Source organism: Atractosteus spatula, chromosome 1, assembly GCF_055471065.1.
Source record: "Atractosteus spatula isolate fAtrSpa1 chromosome 1, fAtrSpa1.hap1, whole genome shotgun sequence".
Classification (NCBI taxonomy): domain Eukaryota; kingdom Metazoa; phylum Chordata; class Actinopteri; order Semionotiformes; family Lepisosteidae; genus Atractosteus; species Atractosteus spatula.
In genome coordinates, this window is record NC_142706.1 from 21,796,137 (window position 1) to 21,811,845 (window position 15,709).

The 15,709-nt window shown below is 36.8% G+C and overlaps 1 protein-coding gene across 1 annotated transcript in view; it reads left to right on the top strand.

Moving 5' to 3' along the window:
- The window catches only part of egf (epidermal growth factor), a 56,435-nt gene that overhangs the window by 28,967 nt on the left and 11,759 nt on the right, over positions 1-15,709 (top strand). Inside the window, exons 12-19 of the mRNA XM_088922458.1 lie at positions 1,341-1,445; positions 3,121-3,344; positions 5,603-5,770; positions 6,204-6,353; positions 8,578-8,742; positions 11,030-11,146; positions 13,903-14,028; positions 15,138-15,303. Of these exons, the coding sequence (XP_088778584.1) occupies positions 1,341-1,445; positions 3,121-3,344; positions 5,603-5,770; positions 6,204-6,353; positions 8,578-8,742; positions 11,030-11,146; positions 13,903-14,028; positions 15,138-15,303 (1,221 nt within the window). The remainder of the gene's footprint in view (positions 1-1,340; positions 1,446-3,120; positions 3,345-5,602; positions 5,771-6,203; positions 6,354-8,577; positions 8,743-11,029; positions 11,147-13,902; positions 14,029-15,137; positions 15,304-15,709) is intronic.

Consider the following 15,709-nt stretch of genomic DNA (forward strand, 5'->3'; position numbering starts at 1 on the left):
ATGGATTTCAGTAAGCCTTAACTGTACTACTAGAATTATTTTGATGCAGGAAATAAAAAAAAAAAATTCTGACACTTAAAGATACTTGCCTAATGTGTACCTGGTTTTGTATTTTGGTATTTTGTTACACATTTTGATCAACACAAATTAGTCCTAGATCATTTGTGTTTCTTACTAAACTGGGAATTTAATTAACATCACCAGACACTGCTTAAAACTATCTAGCAAATGGAATTTTTAAAAATCTTTTTAACTTCATCTTATCATTTTTGTTGGAAATCAGTTATAGAGTAAAGCATTAAATTATGTCAGTTGTATTTGTAGCACAGGTTTGTAATTGGTATCAATGCTGAAGAGGGAATGTCATTTTAATTATGCATCTCTTATGTCCAAGTGTATCCAAAAAAGCTTGCTAGGAGCTTATTATATTATTTACTGTATTGATATTTCTGTACTCATAAATCGCTACATTCTAAATAAAGAATAGGGAATATTGTATTGAAGCTATGCATCATATTACATCTGGAATTATATCTGGACTATGTGAAGGTCACATTTGTTCAATTGTACGATCTTAAGGGGATGTCCTTTTTCACTACACTGTATATTGTATAGTTTACATCTCAATATAAAGAAAGACAGGAGTAAAATATCTTAAATCACCTCACAATAATAAAACAGTGAACTCCCAAATGCTTGAACAACTAAGTACAACTACATTCTACAATGTCAAACATTAAAAAACAAAGATCTATACAGTATATAGCCTAGCTGAGCTGAGAGTTTGCAATTTTAGTTTCCCCCATTTATTATGACAGGAATAATGTTGTCTGGTGTTGTTTTAGCTTTATTTCACTTGATTTTGGAGAAGACACCACTATTTTCAGAGACTGCATAATGAGGTGTTCCTATTAAAACAGCACATAGTTGAAGCCATCCTTTAACTGCAAGGTACTAGACTGAGTGCTAAATCCCTTTTTCAACTGGGGGAGAACCTGCTTCATGAACTGACCTGTGACACTGCTTTGGGAGGAGAAATTTAGTACAGTATATGGTTTCACCTGCTATTGTTTTGTGTTCCATTAAAAAACATTCAATATAAAACATGCCTAGATCCACATAATGCATTTATTTGTCTGGTCACCTGACTTTGTCTGTGCTCCTGCTTACTATACTGCCCCAAAATGAAATGCAACTTAACAAATTGGTGCTGACCATTGAGAATCCTGATTAAGCTGCTTTCTTGGCAAGTCTAGAAAAATCAAAATATAATGAATGAGTTAATTTTTTGGTTATGCTTCATTCACAGAGTTGTTAACACCGCCTCTTTGTATCCTTAGGTTGTCGAGTATTGAGCGAAGTGATTTGAGTGGATTAAACAGGGAAATGGTCATCAGAGAGGATATTCACAAGCCAGGGGGAATAACTCTGCATTCGGTGGCAAAGTAAGGTGTTATACAGCGCTCTCTGGCATCTCCCTGACAGAACACTGTCCACTCTTGAGTGAGTTGTCACTCACACAAACAAAAAAACAATACATCCAATTTTCAACAAATGTTTGAAAATCCCACAGAATGGTTTCCAAATAGAAAACAAATAGAAAAAAAAATCATAAGAAGAGCAGAAAGCAAAAGGCTGAAGCTTACAGTATAAAACAGCCTTTTATCTCAGATTTTCCTGTCAGCCCTGTTTAACGGTAATGCTCTTCTCAGCTCATGTTGGGCTTAAGAAAGATTATTGAAGTCAAGCAATCTGCTCTGCTCCCATCCTACTTACACCAGTTCCACCTTGTGGATGAAAATAACATTGCTGCAGCCTACACACTTTCTCATCAGAGCATCTGTGAGTCCAATCTGACATATTCAGTAATGAGAAGGGTTCTGTAGTCAGGATTTTCAGATGCTCACGTGGTAGGAAAAGTGTTTGATGCAATGTGGGAAAGCAGAACAGAACTGCAGTGACCTCTGCAGGTCCTACAAATGGCATCCATATGCTGTGAATCCAGTTTATTTTGCTGACATTCAGTAACATAGTCACTATAAAGGTTATCGTTATCATGGGTGGCAGAGTGGGGCAGTGGTTATTAAACTAAAAGTTGCTGATGGTAAGGGATGAACCCTATGCAGATACAGGGAAATCAGGGAAATCCAAGGGCGTAGTCCAAACAAACTAGTAGTCCAAAATGCCAAAAGATCTTGAAGCAATAACTATCCAAAGGAGAATCCAGAATTCGTGGTCAAAAAGCAAGGCAAAAAGTCCAAGGGCCAAAAGGGAAGCAGAGAATATCTTAGACAAACAGAAAGTGTAGCTCTCAAGGAATAAACCTAATACTGAGCAAGGTTGAAACAGGGAGCAGGGTTTAAGTAGGTTGAATGGGAGGCATGGTGATGGGTTAACGAGGTCTAATCTCCCCAGAGTGGATGAGGTACATGCTATCTGTTTGGGTGCCCTCTGGTGGCAGGATGCTGGTACTGTAACAGTGGTTAGCATTGCCACCTTGCATTACTGGGGCAAATCTGACCTGTGGTGCTCTCTGTGTGGAGTTTGTATGTTCTCTGGGTGATCCGGTTTCCTTCCACACTCCAAAAACACACGGGAAGGTTAATTAGCTTCTGGGAAAAATTTTCACTTGGTTGGAGTGCTTGTGAGTCTGTGTTTGTGTCTGCTCTTCGAAGGATTGACATCTCATCAAGGGTGTACCATGCCTTGCACTCATTGCTTGCTGGGATAGGCTCCAACTCCCCTGCTACCCTGAATTGTTCAGTAGAACAAGTAGCCCTGCCAAAATGGAGAGTGATGATGTATCAGGCAGATGGTGTGGACTAATAGTGCAGTTATAGGGAACTATTTGTTTCAGAGGGGAAGCAGAGCATTTTCTTTTTTCAGACACCAAAACATAGAGAAACCGTTTACTGTAATCAGGCACATTTCAGTATACCACATCAGCTAGCATTATAGCACTTTTGTGATATGGTGAAATACTAATAGTCTGAAATCTTCATTTGATTTAATTGTAGGTGATTTTATTTAATTTTTAATAATAATCGGTTTTATATGTCTCTGCTGTCCAGGCTAGGATTTTTGGTGTTCATTGATGTGTTTTGTTTGTTTGCTTTTGAGGAAGTTGTTTTGGACAGATGTGGGTGAGAGGCCATCTCTGGAGAGTGCTTCTTTGGAAGGTGGTGACCGAGTCATTATTGCCAACACAAGGCTAGTCTACCCCAGTGGGCTGACCGTAGATTATGTGGAGGATAAGCTGTACTGGTGTGACAGCAAGCGATCAGTTATTGAAGTAGCAGATCTGGATGGCTCCAACCGCTGGATTTTGACAGACAATGAAGTAGGTGAGGCTTCTGGCAGTGATACTAATTTATATACTGTATAAGAAAGTTATTCTAACTGAAAATCACAGTAAACCATCACTGTGGGAGTTGCATAACTTTGAGTCTGTAAAATGAGCATTCTGTTGGCTAATCCCCAACTGTCTTAATATGTTAAGTTCATTCTGAAAAGGCAAGCAGTAATGCCTTGTGTTACCCAGCAACATCTGTGTTACCCAACAGATGTGGTAGATGAGGAGAACAAGGAATAATAATAATGATAATAATAATAAAAATAATAATAATAATAATAATAGAGTAAAGATGCTGCCATACCTAGAACTAAATTTACAAAATCACCCAGCTTTTCCCAACACAATGAATGTGGCAATATTGGAAGCACCTGGGGAAGTACAGTAACTGACTCATAATATTATATAAAATGAAATCTCTTCAGTTAACAATCAAGAGTTCTGCTGAAGCTTTCATGTCCTCAGAGTAAATTTAAAACAACAAATCACAAATTGAAAACACTGTAACTTTTGCTGTCAAAGCTGTAAAAAATACTGGCTATACCATAGTGAAAGTAACACATGGCAGTGAAGTGCTTTTATTTTGGGTACCGCCAAAAAGAAATACAGTGTAGTTGATCTGGCTTTTTAAAATAGATTTCTTTATTGTTCTCCATTAAAACATTTAGCACGGATTTTACGAGACTCAAACTTAACAGTTTTGGGGGTGAATTTGTATATTTGTATACAAAAAGAGTACTGTTTATTTTGGGCAAAGAGTCGCTTGTCTGTGTGTAGTTTCTTCATTGAAACAGGGCAGAGGAAACTACATTTCCAGGTAGCCAAAGGTATTAGTGCGCTTCCTGAGGCTCAGTTAGCTTGACGCACAGAAAAGTTCATCCCAAGAGTCAGCAAGTTTTTTTAGGTCTGACTTCAGTTACAGTATATCTATGGCTAGAAGGAACAATTATTAGAACTAAAATGAAGCACCACCTACAGTATATAGAAATAACATCCTAGAAAGAAGTCAAGATGGATTTAGGTCTTGCTTAACCAACTTAATAGTTCTATGAATAAAGAACAGTAAAGGACACACAGAAAATATGACATGCTTTATCTAGATTTTCCAACGGTCTGTGATAAAATGAATGGTTAATTGTCACATTACAGGGATTTACCCAGGGAAAGAAATCATTTGTATTGAGAATCATTTAATAGATAAAAAACACATAGTACAGATAAGGGTACTGTACTACAACCACTTCTGTTTCTATTTTTAGTATATCAGATATAAATTGTGGTATAAATATCAAACTACTTAAGTTTGCAGATAATACCAAATTGGGAGGATTACTGAATATAGTAGAATTCAGCAAATGAAATTCAAAACATTTTGATAAAATTCAAGTCTGGACAAAGACCTAGTGGATGTTTAATGTAGACTCAGGCATGATTTTGCATGGATGCAGGAAAATATGAACTACTGTATACTGTATATACAAAATACACTAAGCTATAAAAGCATACTTACATTTTTCTGACAATAAAAGCAATAACATTTCTAAAAGTGGGAAAGCAATAAAAATACAAACAAGGCTAGGCTATACAGTATAGTCAATCGTGTATAATTAAAATCAAGGGATGTTTTGTTAAAATTGAGGGGTACTCTGGTTAGGCCTCATTTAGAATAATGTGTACAATTTTGGTTACCAAATTGTACAAAAGAGACAGTACTGATTCTTCTTTGGAATCAGCCCAGAAAAGAGCAACAACATGCATTGCAGGACAAACATTATACACAGACAAGATGAACAAACTGAACCTTTTTAGTCTTGAATAAAGAATACCGCAATGAGCCTGGATACAAGTTTTCAATGTCGCTAAAGGTTTTGTCTGAGTCTAAGCAGTGGACTTCTTCAGAATAAACTATGAAACACAAACCAGAGGACACAGTTAAAACTATGGGGAAACATGTTTAAATCTGAGAACAGAAGGCATATCTTTAACCAAGGGTTTGTAAGAGTATGGAACAAGCTACTCAGCCATGTGGTAGAAGCCAGTACCTTGGCTTGCTTCAAGATACTCAGTTATGGTTTTGTGTAGGCTGCCCAGAATAACATATACTGTATACTGTATGCCACTGCCTTTGCTGATATTATTGTGGCCACATACTGTAATTCACTGAATTGTTATTCTTTTCATGTTTCCAACTTATTGTATATCATTTTTACTTAAAGAAGACAAATATCTGTAATATTCTGCCTTTTTTAGGCCATCCCTTTGATGTTGCTGTATTTGAAGATTACATATGGTTCACTGATTGGGCCACATCTTCTGTCGTGAGAGTAGATAAGAGGAGTGGGCAAAATCGAGTGCGTCTCCACGGCAACATGGAGAGGCCCTCTGCCGTGATCGTTGTTCATCCATTAGCCAAACCTGGTATGATAAACTCTTCTTTGTGCCTAGAGCATTCACTGCTTTGAAACAGAAATAAATTACATCCATAGTTAATGAAGAAAAGTAAAAGGCAATAAATTACTTATTGACATTAACAGTAGCCATATCAAAATGTACTGTCATTTAGCAAAAGCTTTTATCCTAAGATATGTAACATCAATAATTCCTGTTGCAGTCACTTACAATTGTGCCATGGTTTAGGTTTAACCTAATGCAGGATGAGAGAAATGTCCTTAGAGACAGAGGCCACTGGACCTACTTTATGTATCTGAGAGTCATGACGCGTGTATTCCTTTTCTAACCAAAAGGATCTTTCTGTTGATCATGAAAATAGTATTATTAAGACTGATAAATGAGCATTTTTTCCCATTTCTCCTAAAATGTGCCCATTAAAGCAAATTTGTTCTTATTCCAGGGGCCAATCCCTGCCTTTATAAAAATGGTGGGTGCAGTCAGTTGTGTGAGAACAAGTTTGGAGTGGCTCACTGCTCATGTGATAAACACTTTATTGAAACTGCTAGTGGAAGAGCTTGCAGACCTGTTGATGCAACCATGACAACACCAGGTAAGTAACATAGGCCTATAGTGTTTAATAACTTATTTTACTTTTCTCCTGAGAGAAACATTATACTTTACAAGAAATCTGTAGTGATTATAATATTGTCAGAAAACACAGAAAGCCTCAGGGAAAACGATGGTTTATACGGTACAGAGTCGCAGGTGTAGCCAAAGGCTATCCTGGCACAAGGCAGGGTACACCCTGGACAGGATGCCATTCCATCACAAGGCTTACAAAGACAGACATACTGTATACACACTCACATTCATACCAGGGCCAATTAACCTACTAGTACTGTATGTATGACTATGACACAGATACTTAAGCACCCCAGGAAGAGGAACTGAACCCAACCCCCAGCTCAAGAAGGCAATGATGCTAACCAATGTGCTACTGAGTCACCAAAACATATTGACTATAATGTCCATCTAAATATGCTTCATTAACTAAATGTTTCTATAACCTTATGAACTGTCAAAATCCACACATAGTCTATAACATTCCTTATTAACAACTTTGTGTCCCAGTGCTAGGAAACAGTCCTTGAGATAACTTCAAAAATGCTGTCAGCGTGGAATATTATACTGAATAATGTAACAAACAGATATGTCTCTCCATTAGATACAACATTCTTGTGGTAATCTATGCTACACCGTTATGACAACAGAGTCAGCTAGCTTCTAGGCATACTGTATATTGCCAGATCTCAGATGCTGGGTGGGACTGTCTCTGATCAAGGCTCAGATGGGTGACTTCTAAGGAAGCTGCTGTAAATTGAGTTTTGTGGACCAGTAGGTGGTCCTCCACTCTTCTGCCTGGAACAGAATTTCCAAAACCAACATCCCTGTATTTTGACCAGGGACACTATACTGTTGGAGGTGGTGTTAATCTGGACATACAGTATTGGCTAAATTCAGTTCTGGCCTTCAATTTGGTAGAGATATTAAAAAGATATTAAAATGTGGTTGTGATGCCTTGGTCATTAAACAATTTACATTACTGTCCAAACGTGTATGGTCTCAATGTCCTGTCTTGATTACACTTTGGGCTTGCAAGGAATTAAACTGTCATATTGAACATTTTCCCTTAATTCAACCAGTGAAGCTATTGTTCACTTATCCATCCCATTTACTGTGTAGTGGGACACAATGGCTGTCATGCATCACACAGGTGGGTCCTGCACTTCAGTGATGATTGACACGTCTCCTCCTTAATGTAAAGGGATTTTGGATCCCTTAGGATGTAAAAAAGCCATAGTTATTAAATGTAATTAATGATGATTGAGTGAGGCCCAGGAAATATTTATTATTTGCTCTATAATAAATGGCACATTAGTAATTGGCTTTGCTCCTCTGGTGCTTGGGTCTGTCCACATTCCCTGTGGTTTGCTAGTTATTTATCAATGGGTTTATCAGTGAGATCTATGTGCACTAACTGAAGTGCTTTATTCAATATTGCACACGTTAAAAAAATCAAATTGTCTAGATGATCTGTTATAAACAACGTATAATTTTCTGAATTAACAAAACGTTAAGAATAATAATCATGGATAATCTATAAACACACAATGTTTACTATTCCAAAAATTGTTAAATACTACAAGGTGAATGTGTTCATGCATCTGTGGAACCAGTACACAGGCACATTTTTGGACTTAGACACACAGCTCATTGCTTGGCTTGAACAAGGATGAAACCACATAAAACTAAGCTTAAAATGTGTTGGTTCAAACAATGGAAACTATTGTCGATTCTGAGCTGTAACCTCTTGAGAACATAAGCTGTAGTGATGCATGCAGTAACTTATTTCTCTGACAGCTGGTTACTTAAATAAAGCAAGGGTGTCAGAGTGAATTGGCAAGATTGAGTTTGCAGTTATTGGAAAAACTTGGAAGAGGCATGAGACAAGCTGTCTAGTAAGGTGAATCAACTGCAAATTTTAAAATGGCAACACCATGGAGCCTTAATAATTCCTAAAATTTTTTGGAAGGTTCTGGCCCAATTTGAAGTCATGTACCATTTATTACATGGTAAATATGAGGTATGTCCAGGCACATATGTCCAGTCACTTTGACAGTGAGTTTTTTACATATCTGTGAATAGATGCTAAATAACAGAAAAATATTTTTTTGTCTTTTCTCGAAGGGTTTTGAAAAAGGCGTGATGCATTGCTATTTCTGAGTGATAAATGATCCAGCATTTATGGCATTTTTCTGATGGTTTCTCTGCAGCATCTGGAGATACACCTTCTCGTAGCCTGTTTTCCTTAAACAATAAAACATTAAGAGATGACAGCTTTCCCCTGTCCATCTCTAGTCCATCTTCTTCAGCTGTAGAGGCAGATGTAGAAGAAGAACAGACAGAAGACACACTGGTCACAGAGAAAATGGTGTCAGGTACAGTATTACATTTATTTTTGAAAGAAAGAAAATCATTCTTTTAAATTAATATTTCTTGCCAATAAAGTGTCAATTTAAGGAAAATTCATAGAAGCAGATGATCACTGTATACTGCAGAGTATTGTCCCAATACATCCATCCAACACAGTACGATGTACTGTGAGGTGCTGAGTGTTGTGAGAAATCAGTCTGTATCTAACGTGCAACTAAGAAACAGTTTAAGTTAATTTGAACAATACAAAAAATTATCAGGAATCTGCAAATGTTAAACATATTCAATGTTTCATATTTATACAGTATATGCTAAAACTTAAATCATAAGCTTGAACTTCTGGTGGTCTAAAGGAAAAAGTGTTTGATTCTACAGAGTGGACCCACATTCAAGTACAAGAGCATTATTCATAAGGAATGGATGCTCATAAGAACAGTTACAAATGAGAGGAGGCAATCTGGTCCATCTAGCCCTTTTTGTTAGTAGCTAATTGCTCCAAGGATCTCATCCTGCTGTTTCTTGAACGAGTCCACAGTATTGGCTTCAACAACTTCTCAATAAAAAAAAATCTCTCACAACTCTGGTTTAAAAAATGGCACCTGTTCTCTGTCTTAAATGCATTTCCATGTAATTTTCCATTGTCTTCCGGTTTATGTTTCACTGTTGGTTCAGAAGAAGTCAGTTGTGTTGATGAAAAAGGGAGTTTTCAGTCATACGGGAAACTGCTAATACACAATATACATGAACTGTAGTGCTTTCCAACCCTGGCCATGGATGAACACTGTGTCCACTGGCTTGCATTCCAAATGAGCTCCAAGCCTCTGGTGCAAATGGATGACTTCATTGATTTTTTTGCTTATTTATCTACTTAAAGTCTACTGTTTCCAAAAAAACCTGACATATACTCTGCTCAACTTACTTGCCGTTACTTGTGACTAGACAGCTCTTACTGGTTGATAGAGGTGGGTATGACACTGCACTAGTCACTCCTACAATTAGTGTTTTTTTTTTGTTAGACAATTGATTACAATTCAAGCAGTACACCTGAACGAAGGTAATCTGAAATTTAAAAAAATCAACAGGGGTGATAAAAATGACAAATCCCATTTGACTTTTTCAGTAGAAAACTGAATCAATTACCCTGTGATTAAGAATAGTGTCCCTCCAAGACCGAGTTTGAGAACCACTATTTCTCACAGTGCTACATGCTGGTTAGGATGATAGCTAATCAATGTGTTCTGTGGTAGAACAGATTTTTTACTGGGGAATTGTTTCTGTGGTTGAATCATCTTTGTTTTAGCTTTTTTTAAAAACTTCGATGTGTTTCTGCCTTAGGCTGGAACAAATAATTGTTAGGTAAGACCTGGTGAGCTTTTAAATCCATTGACACACAGAGGCAGATACAGCCTGATCACTGTAGGTATAGACCCTACAACTGAAGGTACTGATTGCTGCAAGTGTGTGTGGCATTATTCGAGTTAATTTGTTGTGCAGACACATGATAAAAGGAAAAAGGAAAATACGACACACCATTAACTCACATTTTACACTTGGTCACATTCTCAATACAATGACAGGTCTTTCCTAATTTTCCTATTAACTGGTTCAAATACAGGTTTCCCAGGTAGGAAATGTTTGCTAATATTTCAGAAAGCTCCAGAAAGGGACCATTTCAATTGCTTCTCTTGTCATATTTGTTTTTTGAAAAAAACATTTCTCTGCAAAGGAAAATACAATAGAATTGCATGTGATCCAAAGGAAAGGACATTTTCTGCAATCAATGTAAAATGCTTGTAAAGCATCAGCACATTTTCTTTGTTAAAGGAAATGATTCATTACATCTTGCTGAAATCTATTTAAACAATGAAGGTATTAATGCATACAACAACTGAATAAAATGTGGATTTACAAAAACTAATATGAACTCTGATCCATGGTATATTTAGTTTAATTCCCTTGATGGTGACCTGAAACATACTGTATTACATCAGTTTGGATAATTGCTTATTTTAGTATGTCTTCGGGCTGTTGGAGGAAAACAGAGGATGCACAGAAAAAACACAAGGTGAACATGCAAACTCCACACGCATAGCACCCCAGGGCTACAGCGCTGTGAGGCCCCAATGCTAATCACTGCACCACTCACATACTGTAAATGTACAGTATCTCTTTATTAATGAATTATATCTCCTATACTGTATATTATTCTATAATAAATTAATATTATATTTTATACCCCTTTATATAAGGAATAGAAAATACTGCTAGATACGAATGTTCTTTTGGTTACAGACCAAGATGACTGCTCTTCCCTGCGGTGTGACGTCAATGCAAGATGTCTTCCACATGAAGGCAGTGCAGCCTGTCAGTGTGTTGATGGCTTTACAGGAGATGGTGAAAATTGCAGAGGTAAACAATGGGCTTTCCAGGAAGACATTTGTACTGTGGGCATATTTTTATAGCAAAAGGTCAGAGAATGTCCTATGACGGAATACTTCCAAGAACAGGGAGGTATTGGTTCGTTTTCAATTTGAGATTATTAAAACCAAGATTTATGGTGTATTTGTATTTCTTTCAAGATATCTCCTGTTTTTCCAGTTTGAAATAAGTTCTTCCTCAGTTTGAAATTAGTTTTTCTAACATGCTATTGAAAAGCATAAAACCATCTTAAGTGGAGAAAAAATGCAACTTTTCCACACTTATGAAAAGTTAAATGTTTACAGTCAATTTCAGATAAAAATATGTTTATTTTGAGATTAATGGTCTGTTTATATATTTTTTTATTTTGATGACTTTTTTTTAGATACGTTTAGCTGTACATTAATAAATGATTGATGGGCGAGTTAAAAAAGTACAGTACAGGTCTGTCAGTCATACAGAAAGTACTGGAATGAGACGACAGATATTTGGAATAATAGATGTGAGATGGACAGATGTGAAAATGCACCAGGCTGTGTTGCAGAACTATCCAGAACTTGACTGTGTTCTATCGTAGGAATTGAAACAAAAAAATTTTACGACTTTGAGACTGCAAAGAATTTTAACATACAGTATATTTAAACTAAAATATGTAAATTACGTTGTAAATATGTAAATTGCGCCTTTTGGTGGACTGGTGTCCCAACTAGGGTGTATCCTGCCTTGTGCCTGTTGCTTGCTGGGATAGGTTCTGGCTTCCCTGTGGCCCAGTATTGGATAAAGCAGATAGAAAATGATTGGATGGATGAAAGTTACACATCTTTGCAATAATTGATATTGGTGCTTACTGAAAGTGTTTTGTAACCCTAAAGAACTAATTAGTGGTTACCACCTCACTACATCTCAGATGCTTAAGGCGTAATCTGTGTCAGTAATAAAATGGAAAACCAGATTTCGGTTGTATGTGGTGTTGGTAGACAAAGTGAAGCTCTTTACTTTGCATATGAATTTCACAATTTTGATGGCAAGGAATCCTGTGGTATAGAGGTGTTTTTGTTTGGATCAAACTAAGGTCTTGACTACTTGGCCAGCAAAGACCCCATGACACAGTTCCTAAAATTAGGGTTGTTAAACTTAATCTTAAAGATACAATATTCTCAGGGTTTTCATATTCAGGCCAACCTAAATTTCCACTACTAATTTTATTGGAGCAGCACTTTCTTAATTCTCCACCTGAACTGCTGTGTAGTATGTCAGCTGGTACATAATGGATACCGTGAGTCACTCAGGAGATTGCTGCACTTCAGTGGTGGATAAAGAGAGAGGAGTGCCTCTCTTAAATCTAAAGTGGCTTGGGTTCCACTGGGAGGAAAATAGTTTTATAAATGCAGTTAATTAATTGTCTGTTCACTATCCCTGCAATCACTCAGACCAAATGAATGGCTTTATTATTGTTTCTTTCCAGGGAATGTAATTAATTAATTTCAAGGGTGGGATTTGGAAAAAGTACTCAATTGTGAGGATGTATTTTTTTTAATTAAAAAGTTAATGTAATTTCAGTAAAGAACAAGAGAGATCACCCTGTCTCAAAGTCTAATGGTAATTGCACTATGCACATTGCACTTTATGTACCCTGTACCCTGTCAGAAATGTCTATGTCCACATTGTCAGTGCCTTGTCTGTATTCGCACCGTAGTCCTGGAAAACGATATCTTGCTCCTCTGTATACTTGTATTTGGCTGGAATGACAAATAAACTTGAACTTGAACTTGGTAAACAAGGAATCTTATTGGTTTTATTACTTCAAGAGCAAAACTGAAGAGGTCTGATTGCTTCAGTTCTTAAAATAAGGTACAACCCTGCTTATACAGTATATGCTGCATCCAGCAGCTGTTGATCATAGCATATGAAACACAATTTTAGTTGCAATTCACATTTTTCCACTCATTCAAAGGAATGAGGAAAACAAATGAGGAAACAAATGCCCATACTGGTTATATTCTCCAATGTGTATCTGGATGAGTAAAACAGAAACTGTTCTGAAAAACCCACTCAAAAATGTGACATGTAAAAAAGCCATAATGTCATCATAAATCAGAGCCACCTCTCCAAGTACAGTGGCTCATACTGTACGTGCCATCTCAACACAATGATTTGATACCCTATCGACCAATCTCTCTGTCCCTCAGAGACAAATGTCTGTCAGGCTTAGTTGGTCTTTCAGATGACTGAGAAGTGTCACCAATCAACCATTTCAATAGGGCTTTTGGAAATGATGAAAACCTGCACATGGCCATTTTGGAGTGCGGTTTCTGGAGTGGTAGCCCCATTTGATTAGTACTGTAATGAGTGTAACAGTCTTCAAAATCGTGTCATAGTGTGACTACCTGAAGTGCAGCACATGTACAGTATATAAAAAGTGCTGTACAGAACTTGAGCCCTTTTGACATGCTGAACCTACACGTACTGTACCAGGGACAGTGATCACATGATGGCCTAAGTAAGGAACAAAGCTATTTATAGTATGTATATTTATGTTTACAGTATATTTACAGTACCTGCAGCATATTGTGGCTAGTTTTTGAGCACATAGAAGATGATCTAGGTACAGTAGGTGGAAAAATGGTTGTCCTGTTTCTTTCTTCATAACTGCTTAAAACAATATTTTGCTTTAGAGCTCATCACCTGCATTGCTGTTTAAATATTGTTTAGATGAGGGATTTAACAGCTGTGCACTTTATTTTCAGATATTGATGAGTGTGCTATTGGCATTGCTCCGTGCGACAGACAAGTGTCAGACTGCATCAACACAGAAGGGAGCTATCTCTGCGAATGCCATGCTGGTTATATTGGAGATGGCCTACACTGCTCTGGTAAAAACACATCTTCACCATCATTTTGTACAGTTTCAAAATATTAAGTAATAGCTACAGCACAGAGGTTGCTGTATAAGCTTTTTAAAGTTTTATTAGCCTAGCTTTTGTTAAAAACAATAAAAATGTGATCAAAATCTGGTTCAGCACTCAAAAACAGATCATTTTAAGATAGGTTTAAGACAGAAAAATGTGTTAACTTCTGGACTGCATAACTGATGTTTTGGTGACTTTTTACATGCACAAATGCTGAAGTTTTATCAGGAGTTTCAAGGTAATCCTTAATCTGATGTCAAGATAAGTTTTTGTTAGTGGTTACTAACACTACACAGAAACTAAAGTTTCATTTCTGTTCTTTTACAATATATGGGTCTACTGCTGTGCATGTTCTTTAAATCAAAAGAAAGCCTGAACTACCCCCTATCTTTCAAGACAATAATTTCTAATCATAACAGTTATTGTAGTAGATACAATAGCCTATATGTAACAAGATAAACAATTCTGTTGATGAAAGATTTCTTAGATGCTTATTTACAGTGTAATGTCATTGTTTGAAGTAGACAGGTTCACCGCACCAGATAATTGACATATTGGTTTCCTGGTTTAATCAAAAGATATTTATTTTGGATGTTAGAAGCATATAATGCCTTTTTTCCAAATATTGATGAATGTAAATTGGAAACCCACAACTGTGACAAGCATGCTGAGTGTGTTAACACAGAGGGGAAATACTTGTGCTTATGTAAAACTGGATACACTGGGACAGGCTTTATATGTACAGGGTACTTTTGAACTTTCTCCTTTAAATGTCAGGTACAGGTAAATTATCATTACCAAAGTGTAACTTTAACACAAGAAGTCCTTGTAAAGTGATTTCACCATGACAAGCTAATAAAACATTCAAGAAGGTTGAATTGATTGTTGAATTGTATTTCCATTATGACAGCACTTCTTAATTTGAACTCCTGTATTGACAGAAATAAGAGAGAGCTTTACAGTTCCCGGGAGATGACTCAATTGTACTGTATTTGTGGATTGTTTTGATATTCTGTGTAAATGTCAGAACCAATTGTTTCCTGTCACACTATCCCTGCCTGTGCATATTACAGAATCGATTACCGCTACCTCATTGGTAAAGACCATCAGCCCTCATGAAACAACCACACAGTGGCCAAACAATAATCTCATTGAGAGCTGCCCCTCTTCACATGAGACCTACTGTCTCTATGGAGGAGTCTGCTTTTACATTCCTGAGATTGGATCCTATGCCTGCAAGCAAGTATCTCAGATCCATTCTTATTGATAAGTCTGGACTTTAATCTGTTTTGTTTTGTCTTCTCCTCTAGGCACCCAGCCAATGCACAATCAATGAGGTGTTTAAATTAAACCTTCTGTTTGTAGGAGGCTGGGCAATTTTTAGTTTTTGATTTCTGAATCTGTTAAGCAAGAAATGTACCAATATAGCATCTCTTCAGATCTTTCAAAGTGCTAATTTTTTAATTGCTGTAAATTAAATATCTGCAAATCTTCAGGAGATGATTATCTAAGAGTGAACAATACATCTGGCTTGATTGCTGTTCTACAGGTTATGCCACTCAATATCTAGTGTTTAGCATTCTAAGAATTGGACACTAGATGGCAGTAGTGTTACACTGTAAAGATTGTAGATTTATTGCAAGCT